Source organism: Mytilus edulis, chromosome 1, assembly GCF_963676685.1.
Source record: "Mytilus edulis chromosome 1, xbMytEdul2.2, whole genome shotgun sequence".
NCBI lineage: Eukaryota > Metazoa > Mollusca > Bivalvia > Mytilida > Mytilidae > Mytilus > Mytilus edulis.
Genome location: NC_092344.1, coordinates 65,167,687 through 65,180,071, shown reverse-complemented (window position 1 = coordinate 65,180,071; position 12,385 = coordinate 65,167,687). Strand labels below are relative to the sequence as shown.

General features: G+C 32.3%; 1 protein-coding gene across 2 annotated transcripts in view; it reads right to left on the bottom strand.

The window, feature by feature from the left end:
- Positions 1–9,443: 9,443 nt before the first annotated feature.
- The window catches only part of LOC139487003 (tubulin beta-2 chain-like), a 46,614-nt gene continuing 43,672 nt past the window's right edge, over positions 9,444–12,385 (bottom strand). For both annotated transcript variants that reach the window (XM_071272036.1, XM_071272029.1), the window contains exons 3-4: positions 11,628–11,983; positions 9,444–10,761 (exon numbers count right to left, since the gene is read on the bottom strand). In XM_071272036.1, coding sequence (XP_071128137.1) covers positions 9,940–10,761; positions 11,628–11,983 — 1,178 coding nt within the window. In that variant the 3' untranslated portion in view covers positions 9,444–9,939. The remainder of the gene's footprint in view (positions 10,762–11,627; positions 11,984–12,385) is intronic.

Below are 12,385 nucleotides of genomic sequence, written 5' to 3'. Positions count from 1 at the left end.
CATTTTTCTGCAACATCATAATAACAGACTCAAAACCATTCATCTTGCAATGATAACATTTTTCTGCAACATCATAATTACAGACTCAAAACCATTCATCTTGCAATGATAACATTTTTCTGTAGCATCATAATAACAGACTCAAAACCATTCATCTTGCAATGATAACATTTTTCTGCAACATCATAATTACAGACTCAAAACCATTCATCTTGCAATGATAACATTTTTCTGTAGCATCATAATAACAGACTCAAAACCATTCATCTTGCAATGATAACATTTTTCTGCAACATCATAATAACAGACTCAAAACCATTCATCTTGCAATGATAACATTTTTCTGCAACATCATAATTACAGACTCAAAACCATTCATCTTGCAATGATAACATTTTTCTGTAGCATCATAATAACAGACTCAAAACCATTCATCTTGCAATGATAACATTTTTCTGTAGCATCATAATTACAGACTCAAAACCATTCATCTTGCAATGATAACATTTTTCTGTAGCATCATAATAACAGACTCAAAACCATTCATCTTGCAATGATAACATTTTTCTGCAACATCATAATAACAGACTCAAAACCATTCATCTTGCAATGATAACATTTTTCTGCAACATCATAATTACAGACTCAAAACCATTCATCTTGCAATGATAACATTTTTCTGTAGCATCATAATAACAGACTCAAAACCATTCATCTTGCAATGATAACATTTTTCTGCAACATCATAATAACAGACTCAAAACCATTCATCTTGCAATGATAACATTTTTCTGCAACATCATAATAACAGACTCAAAACCATTCATCTTGCAATGATAACATTTTTCTGTAGCATCATAATTACAGACTCAAAACCATTCATCTTGCAATGATAACATTTTTCTGCAACATCATAATTACAGACTCAAAACCATTCATCTTGCAATGATAACATTTTTCTGCAACATCATAATTACAGACTCAAAACCATTCATCTTGCAATGATAACATTTTTCTGCAACATCATAATTACAGACTCAAAACCATTCATCTTGCAATGATAACATTTTTCTGTAGCATCATAATAACAGACTCAAAACCATTCATCTTGCAATGATAACATTTTTCTGTAGCATCATAATTACAGACTCAAAACCATTCATCTTGCAATGATAACATTTTTCTGCAACATCATAATTACAGACTCAAAACCATTCATCTTGCAATGATAACATTTTTCTGCAACATCATAATTACAGACTCAAAACCATTCATCTTGCAATGATAACATTTTTCTGTAGCATCATAATTACAGACTCAAAACCATTCATCTTGCAATGATAACATTTTTCTGCAACATCATAATTACAGACTCAAAACCATTCATCTTGCAATGATAACATTTTTCTGCAACATCATAATAACAGACTCAAAACCATTCATCTTGCAATGATAACATTTTTCTGTAGCATCATAATTACAGACTCAAAACCATTCATCTTGCAATGATAACATTTTTCTGCAACATCATAATTACAGACTCAAAACCATTCATCTTGCAATGATAACATTTTTCTCTGTCTAGTAATATTAAAATATTTCCAATTTATAAAGCGAAAGGTAAATTATAAATGACCATATTTGTACACGCAAGGTTTTTTGATATCACGCTTTGGTAAGTGTAACGCCTCAATCATAAAATTTGTATATATACATTGTTTAAAATGTCATAGAAGATGTATGAGCATTACGGTGCTGTACATTAGTAGAAAGAAGATTAGAAAAACAAAGATATAAGAGTCCTTTTTTTGCCTATATGAATTTTTAAATTATGATTAACATTTCTGCCTGGTTTTTTAATTGCGGCAATGGAAAAATTTAAAACGAATGGGGGTTTTACGCGTCATGTCATTATACATAAAGCTGTGAAATTCCGAAAAAAATGTTTCTTCTCTATGTATAAGACGTGTTTTCGTGAGAAATAAAAAAAAAAAAAACTATATACATTGTTTTTGGACCTATAAATATAGAGGGTACCATGCCATTTTCGAAAACACGGTTTTCTATTCTCAACATATGATATTCTGTTTTTCATGGGCTGTATTAATTTTTCGTCTGCCTTTCATTTCAGTCGGTCAATTTTGTAGAACAATCACTATATTGAGCTATGTAAAGGACATCACCTTAAACATCCATGAACCATATGTTACTGGACATAACTAAAAGAAAGCAAACCATCTGATTAAAAAATAAATTATGCAGACAATAATACACTAAAACACCTGATTTTGTTTGTTGTTTGTTTATGTTAACCACAACAACATGTTTTTCATTAGATCGCAAAGCAAACTATTATAGATATATTGCGGTAAAACAAATACAGTGTGTTGAAGCGATACTAAACAATAAACGCTCAGAGGCATTCACAATCGAGACGCTCAAAGTGTAAACAATACCATGAAACGCGTGTTTTTATATTCGAATTTGTGTCAAAGAAAGAAGATGTGGTATACAAGTCAATTTGAAAGCAAAACAAAATCAAAAGAAACACCAAGAAACTGCTACATGTTGATGTACATGTACATACATGACATGAACTATTAACATTGTCTATAAAAAGTTAAGCTCTTACATCGTCCCGAGTTTAGACAAATAAAGTGATGAAAAAAATATCAGACTATCAATGATTTGTCTTCCGACGCAAATTCACTAAAATGATAAAATCACAGATATGACATTTAAAGATCAACACGGTAGTGGCTTCTGAGTTTGGAATGACACAGATCACCTATATTAGTATACATGTGTGTTTTTGTTCACCTACAATTTTTCTATATGCAATATCTATTTTGATATTAATTTTTTTAGAAACAAAACTACAAAAGAACCAACATATTTGGTTTGGCGACAAGTACGTATAAATGTCTATCGGAATTTTATGAAATTAGTATGTAACTAGAGCCCAAAGAACTACACTTGAAAATAGAAAAATTAGATTTGCAATTGTTGGAATAACTGAAATATGGCTTTTTAACCATGGGCTCAGCCTGTGTAAAGAACTTTTCAATGAAACATATTTAAATCATCGTAAACACTTATATCACTTTAAAAATAACCCTGATTTATGTTTCAATAAATGGAAATTCAATCATCACTGATATAACATTTCGAAACATTCAATTTTTTGAATTGTACATTGAACTCTTTTATTAGACGTATTTCGACAATACAGATTCACTAAAAGACTTGAATAATTTAAACAGCGAAACCCGATTTCGGTGGCTCCCCTCATATTATAATAGTAAATTTTAGAAATTCAGTAAGACAGGTTTTTCCAGAAAAGGCAAATTATAGTCAAATAGCGATATCGAGTTACGTGCATCATTTACATTAAATGTGTACTTCTTTCTACATATATTTCATTTTCTAAAAGTACATAACATATTTTACAGTTTTTCGATTTTGATATGGATTTCCATATGCTCTAATTAGATATAGTATGAAGATGTGGTGTGAGTGCCAATGAGACAACTCTCCATCCAAATAACAAATTTATAAAAGTAAACCGTTATAGGTCAATATACGGCCTTCAACACGGAGCCTTGGTTCACACCGAACAAAAAGCTATAAAGGGCCCCAAAATTACTAGTGTAAAACCATTCAAACGGGAAAACCAACGGTCCAATCTATATAAAAAAAAACGAGAAACGAGAAACACGTATAAATTATATAAATAAACGACAACTACTGTACATCAGATTCCTGACTTAGGACAGGTGCAAACATTTGCAGCGGGATTAAACGTTTTAATGGTACCAAACCTTCTCCCTTTTTCTGAAACAATAGCATAACATCACAACATAGAAAACCACACGATAAAATATCAATTGGAAGGCTTAACTCAATCAAAAAACGTAAATTACCACACTATAAACGAATAAATTTGATCTTCGATACCTGAATGCAAATGCACAGTTAATAAAATATTAGGGACAAACAGACAAGACAAAAAAGCAAACAAAAAAGTCCAAACAAAGCCATGGCAAAACACCACCTTGAAATATTTAACCCTTCGAAAATAATCACTTTTGAAAAAAAACGGTTTTTATAATATCTACAAGTAAATGAAAAATTGTCGTTTTAGGTATACTACTTCTGTGTATAAAATTCTTCCAAAAATAAGGAATACCAAGAAAGTTATGTCATATAAATACATAATTTAACACTAGATACAAATTGGGGTGAATATCAACAATAAAACTATACAATTAGAGCTAGCTAAAACATCCCTGTACAGATTTAAGGAGAATAATCTTGATGTTCATACAAATGTAGTACGAAGAAGTGAAAATTAGTAGATATTCCATATAATCAAAGCTGGTATATAGACAAGATCCATATTAATATAAAATAACAAAAAAACATTATTAAAAGTATCAACAGTTCGAATTAACAAAAAACAAATACGATTTGAGAGTACTCGCAGTTACTGACAGCTAGTTAAAAGCCAAAAACCATTAATAATTTTTAAAAAATCATGCATCAGAGACTAAAATTAACTAAAATACATCACAGGGATTTAGTATTTTAACGTAATTGCTTGCAAATTATTGTTAAAAAAAAATTTGCTGTTTTTTTTTATTTTTTGTTTCGTTTTTCTGTTTTTGCATTCTCATACAATGCAAGTGCTTACTGAATTGTTTAATTGATGCTTTTTAGTTTGTTAGTATTTTATGATATCTGCTGGTTTCCTATTCAACACACACACATGTAGAGGTGACGCCGCATGAGCATTGGCCTGAAGTTTAAGAAATCAAAAATATTTTGCTTTCATTATGTTCGCATACCTTTTTTTTTATTATTATTTATTAGTTTTGCATGCATAAATTTTATATGATAGTCGGGTGGAGATCTCATCAAAGCTCATGTTTTCTCTGATTTTGTGTACAATTGTGCCGACTTTGAATACACTTTACTAACTTACATTACTTTGTTTTATCCCAAAAAGTAACAAGACGCCAATGCGTATCAATATTTGTCAGGGAAAGAGAGACATCACCATAGTTTAACAAAAATAACTAAAATAATCACCAAAAGAAAGAAAAAAGAATTCCTTTTATTGTTTTAGTTTTAATTGAGCATTATTGTGTTACAGTAGTTACATGTAACAGTCTTTGTGTAAAAGATAGTCAAAATTGATAAATCTTTAAATGATTATTCATTGTTTCATTATGTATACATGTACCTACATGTACTTAAATGTTTTATTTGTTTTATATGTTGTTGGTTTTGGTTTTTTTTATAAATGGTTATCTATCAAATGTCTCAAAAATGTTAAATATTCACATAATGAATTTGTTTAAAATTTGAAAAAAGGCACGGCGAAAAATGTCATAACCTTTCAATTTTACATAATTTCATAAATTGGTCGTTTTAAACAACAAACATTTAAATTTTTCTAGAAGAATTGAGTAAAAAAATCAAATGTTATGCTACAGTTTACATAATCACATATAATTTATGTTTTCCTTTTTGGGATATACATGTACCTAATATAGGGGGAGGCTGATTGAACGCCCGCAAACTTGTTTAACCCTGTCACATTCTGTGAATGCTAGTCCCAAGTTAGAAGCCTGTAATCAGTGGTTGTCGTTGGTCTGTTCTATATATAGTTACTTAGTTTACGTTTATTGTTTTTTACACACACCATAGTTTTTGCGTTCGAATTCTTTTTACAATTGCCATGTTGGTCCTTTTGAAAGCTTGCTGTGCGGTATGGGTTTTGCCCGTTGTATAAGACCATATGGATATGGTATATAGCTGTTAACCTCTACGTCATTCGATATCTAGTGGAGAGCTGTTTCATTGTTTACCATACCACATCTTCTTATTATGCCTTCTTATCTTCGTACATAATTTGAGAAAACTGTGTTGGTACATGCATTTTATTAAGAGAATCAAATGTTACGTCAAAAAGACAACAACTGGACGACACGAACAAATCGAAAGATGGGTAAATGTCAACAAAGTTACGATATTCAACAAGTTATAAACACAGGAACATTATGACCCTTTTTTTGTTTCTTGGGATTCATATTTTGGGAAAGTACTAAAGAGATGTTATATCTGCACATTATAAAGTGCAACCCGTATGACAGAACCGCCAGACATTAACCTTTACAGAAAGGACTTTAAACTAAAAAGTATGGTAATGTTTGAAGTTTTATTTCATATAAATGAGATAACTTTGGAGACATATAAGTAATTAGTCGAGTGCGTGATGTCATGTATATGCAATGTTTCTCATGTCGATGTACATTTCACCGCGGGCTTTAGCAGAAGGTCATTTAGTTTCGTATAATAAAGTAATATTGTAATAAAATCCAACCCATCCCTTCATCCATCATTTTTAAATGTGATTGTTTTTTTCTTTATTCTGTTTTATTACTTATGTAACTTTTAAATATAATGACATGATAAGTTACACTGGCGATGTTTTTCTAGAAGGACTATTTTTTGTCCAGGCCATGTAGTGAGAGCGTGTTAAATTTTATTTATTAGTTTATTATCGGATGAAAAATCGATTATTGATTATTGTTTGGTGTTTAACGCCATTTCCAGCACGCTTTGATATTGTATGGCGTATAGGTTTTGTTGGTAAAGTAAACCCTTGAGTAATCCTGGTAAGATCTGAGACGAACGCACCTTGTCACGAGCGGGACAAGACAGTGTTGTCAGGCTAGTGGTCACTCTTGATTAAAATTGAGAATAGAAATGGGGAATGTGTCAAAGAGACAACAAACCGACCAAAGAGCAAAAACAGCCGAAGGCCACCAATCAGTCTTCCAACACAGTGGGGAAAAACGCACCCTGTGGTGGACTTCAGTTGGCCCCATAAACAAAAAATGTGTACTAATTCAGTGAAAATGGACGTCATACTAATTTCCAAAACATATAAATGAACTAAAATGAAAAATCGTATATGACTAACAGGGACAGAGGCTCCCGACTTGGAACAGGCGTAAAAATGCGCAGAGTTTAACAGGTTAAGTGAGATCTCAACCCTCTTCTATACCTCTAGCCGATGTCAGAATAGGTGACAAAAGAAACTAAGCAAAATGACATTGATACATGAATTAACAAAGGACAATTAGCAGTTACTGACATGCCAGCGCCAGACCTCAATTAAACTGATTGAAAGATTATGTCTTCATCATATATGAAAATCAAGCACACTCCCTCCCGTAATGGTTTTAGTATCATACCATCATAACTTATATGAGAGGAATATAGTCCGTATTGTTCCTGTTTTAGAATAAATGTGTTTATTTCCGATGCAAATACCCTATAAGTGAATAAATTTCAATACCAAAATTACCATCTTTAATGACCTGACAACAATATCGTAACAATATCCCTTCTGAATAAGTCTGTTTAAAGGTTTGGTTAGCTTTTTAGGTTGAATGTCGACATTTTTGTGCTTTGTAAAGAATATAACCATAAAAAGTTTAAATGTGAAATACTTGAACATGTAAGATGAATGGATGTTGATTTATATTTCCGAATGATATCTTTGTATCGATGATAAAATGAACTGCTTAGACCACCCCGCCACTGAGGCCCCCAAAATAAAGATAAAAATATTTATCAGTTGTAAGATTTTGAAAAAGTTGTAAAAATTTTTTAAATTGTAAAACACATATGATAAGTTCAATTGGCTTATTATTCAAGAAAACCTAGAGATATCTAGACTTATCGGTTGTTCCACTGTTGATTATCTGGTTGTCATTATATTTATATTGTAAAATATCAGCTGCTCGACACAATATGTAGCCTTTCTTTTTGAACGTTTATACTAAAGTACTCATAATCAAATAAAAAGTTTGTATACTTATAGATTGTATGTTAAATCATCTTGTCATTTGCAAATGTTTGATGTTCTATGTTTTGTGTCTATTTTGTCTCAAATCATATTCGTTGATTTATATGACAATTAAGTATATTTGTCCTTCCGTATTAGACTATTATATATTAAGAGTTTCATTTGAACGAGTTGTTTACCTTTAAAGGGTCAAACATTTTCAATTAAATGCTGAAATAGTGAGAAAACAAACTAATTTGAGTGTACTTTATTGTGATTTTAAAATTTTAAAATCTTTTATTTGAATTAAGTCTTTTGCAAAGTTTCAATTTTTTGATATCAATAGTTCTTGTTCATTACAAATGGGCTGCAGTCAACAGCCTGTAATAAAGTAGTTGTTGTTTGTTGCTTATGCAGCCTGACTGTATATATTTTTTTCTTTCCAAAATCATGCATGATCCTTTAAATCAGTGCTTGTCGTTTGTTGATGTACAATGTATACCATACTCTAAATGGTCATTATGCACTCATACTGCCATTATGTTTGGTTGCTAACACAGTCTGTTTTCTATGTAATTTGACGTTTCCTTTTTTGTGGTTCAGTGTGTTTATTGTTCCCTAATTCTCTTATATTAAATGTGTTTCCCTCGGTTTTAGTTTGTTAGCCGGATTTGTTTTTTGATTAATCGAATTATGACTATTGAACAGCATTTATTTTGCAACCAGTCTATATTTGGCAAAAAAAAAAAAAAAAACTTGTGCTTAAATATTAAAATATAAAGACATTCAAATTGATAAATGTCAAGTGAAGTATGGCATTGAATACTAGTAGTAGTTTTTCGTTTTTTTTTCAAATTTGATCTTAGGTGTATTTATTTTTTGTATAAACTTGTATTCTGAGGAGTACCGCCGTGAGGTATGGGGTGAAAGAGTACAATAGCACACTGTATTGGCACAGATACATAAAGAAGCAATTGTCTATCCCGTTCTTCTACTAAATCTTATTGAAGCGATTCGTAAGTTAGATATCAAGTATGTAAATGAGTTGACAAAGTGAACTATTCAGTTTCAAAGCAAATATTACCATTACAAACACGGAATCACCGACTAGTCGCATTGAGCAGACGTAACCGGATGCAGCGGATTGATTTGACCGAATTACGATAGAGTTAGATCAAAGATTAGAGTAAAATATAAGATGCTCATGAAATTATTGCCTACACACGAGTAAAAAGGGTAACTGTTAAAAATAAACCTCAGGACGGACAGACTAATTTGTCGTCAATCTTTATACATGAACATCAAAGGAATTTTAAATCAAAATTTATGTTTGGCCTGCAATGTATACTGTGAAAAGCCTCCAGCTCCATTATGAATGTAAATATTTTTTTGTAATGAAGAAATATATTTTAACATGTAGGTCAAACTCAAAATAACACTTAATTAACATTAAATGTCATCGATCTATATATGCTTACAGCTATAATATAGCTATAATAAAGTGCAGGCCTGATTATGATTGAGTGTCTCTCAGAACACTGAGTGTATTAAGTACATGTACATGTATGATGTGTGAAAAAAACAGCTACTTAACTTTAATAGTAACTACATGTATGTTGGTTGAAATAAGTACATAAAGAACATGACTGATATACTTACTAATAATGTTTCACGACCTAGAGACAAGAGCAAGTTAGCAATTATCAAAAGCAACAAGCTATGCCTATCTAATATACAAACTCTTTAATGCCTAGTACAATCTTGTACACCCAACAAAAAATATTAACATACACATGTATGTTACATTAATATAATTATGCAAAAGGTACACCATAATCAAGTAGTAAGTTGAAACTTAAAAAAAACTACCATTAAATAATTTGGCGATGTTTTTTTTGTGGACTAAGACACTTGAAATCGTGTGCATTGCGGTTTTTTTTTATTAGACTCCATACCGATTTCCAAAATGGAACTAATAAATTGCAAGATGTGTGTTTTAGTTATTTGTCTCATAGTATAAAGGCAAATCTTGTATATAATTTATACTGTAAGAAAAAAAACAATGCGTCTTTGAAATTTTACATTTCATCAAGTTCATCTTCCTCTTGCTCATCAAATTCGTCCATGTCATCTACTGTTGCATCCTGATACTGTTGATATTCAGAAACTAAATCGTTCATATTCGACTCCGCCTCGGTAAATTCCATCTCATCCATCCCTTCACCAGTATACCAATGAAGAAAAGCTTTACGGCGAAACATAGCTGTAAACTGCTCAGAAATTCGCTTAAATATTTCTTGAATTGCTGTACTGTTACCAATGAAAGTAGCCGACATTTTCAAGCCTCGAGGTGGAATGTCACAGACAGCAGTTTTGACATTGTTTGGAATCCATTCAACAAAATATGAACTGTTTTTGTTTTGAATATTAAGCATTTGTTCGTCGACCTCTTTCATTGACATTGGTCCCCGAAACATGCATGCGACAGTCAAATATCTTCCATGGCGAGGGTCACAAGCAGTCATCATGTTCTTAGAATCAAACATCTGTTGTGTCAGTTCCGGTACAGTTAGTGCACGATACTGTTGACTACCACGTGATGTTAACGGTACGAAACCTGGCATAAAGAAATGCAGACGAGGAAACGGAACCATATTGACGGCTAATTTCCTCAAATCGGCATTTAATTGTCCTGGAAATCTGAGACAGGTTGTTACACCCGACATTGTTGCCGACACAAGATGGTTTAAATCTCCATATGTGGGTGTGGTCAACTTCAATGTTCTGAAACATATGTCGTAGAGAGCCTCGTTGTCGATGCAGAAAGTCTCATCAGTGTTTTCAACAAGCTGATGAACAGATAAGGTTGCATTGTATGGCTCAACAACGGTGTCTGAAACCTTGTGAAGAAAAAGAAAATGCATTTGATATATATTGAGCACATTGCCAAATTTTACTAACATAAGTATCATCCCAAAAACATTGTTAAAACTGGTTTTATTAATGTCCTTACTAACAGGATGTTTTGTTCCTGCAGTATATTGTCTTCTCCATGTAAATTAATCGATGGGTAATCTTTATTAAGACATGTTCTTCTTTTGTTTAGTTGGTTTGCTCTGATACTGAGGTCTAAGCACATATGCTTAAACAATTTTATTTACGTATAACCATGTTTGTAAAAGCTGTCTGTATTCCATACCAAAACTCTGAGAAGGAGTTGCGAATCTTTTGGCCACAAAAAAATCAAACGAGATCCTTCTTATCAGATGCAAACAACAAGATATAGCCACATCTATAATGAAAACACGCTTTGGTTTGTTTGGACATGTCCTTCGAAAAGACAAGAAGGACATCACAAAAACAGCACTCACCTAGACCCAGAAGGTAAAATAAGAAGAAGACCCATAATGACATGGAGAAGAACTGTTGAGAAAGAAGCTAGTAAACATCAACAGACATGAGGTACATTACAGATAACTGCCAATGGCCAAAAAAAAGTGGAAAATCGTCGTTACTGCCCTACACGCTTATGACGTACAAGGGCAGTAATAAAAAGTAAGTAAGGTTTTTACTTCCATGAGCAACACGGCGCGTGCAATATGTTCAGCAGGATCTGCTTTCTTATCGAATCACTTGAGATCATCCATAGTTTTTTAGTTCATGTTGCTCGGTCTTTACTTTTCTATATTGTGTTTAGTGAACTATTGTTTGCCGCGGCATTGTTAGTTTGCACGAGAGAATCTAAAATATTATACATGTTTATTACCTTTGGCGATGGCATCACAGAAAATGTGTTCATTATCCTGTCGGGATATTCTTCACGGATTTTACTGATCAATAATGTTCCCATGCCAGATCCCGTTCCTCCACCCAAAGAATGCGCCATCTGGAAACCTTGTAGACAATCGCATGTTTCCGTCTCTCTTCGGATGACATCCATGACAGTATCTACCAATTCGGCTCCTTCCGTGTAATGACCTTTGGCCCAGTTGTTTCCAGCTCCTGACTGACCAAATATGTAGTTGTCAGGTCGAAAAAGTTCCCCAAATGGACCCGATCGTACTGAGTCCATGGTTCCTGGTTCCAAATCGAGTAGAATTGCTCTAGGAACATATTTGTTTCCTATAATTATATGAATAACAAATTAGGTTAAAAACACACCAAAACCGTACATTTTTTAATTTCTTTTGGATATTTTTAACATGTTTGAATTCCCTGCGAGAAACATGTCATGCCTACGGCAGCAGTCCTTGAGCGCCAATTACTGTTTTCAGGGGTATCATTTGCGCCAAATTTTGTTTTCCAAATGTATCAATTGCGCCAATATTCGGATCCCATTTGCGCCAATTTACCTGTACACATATCTATCATAAATATTAATGATTAATATATATTCATTCTTATTTCTGGCTTAAAAGGTATCATATGTTCGGAGATATTTCACCATGAAGATGAGCATCAAGAGAGAAATGACTTAAAATGCATTAGATAGTCAATAAACAGGGAGAGAATATAACGTCTTGC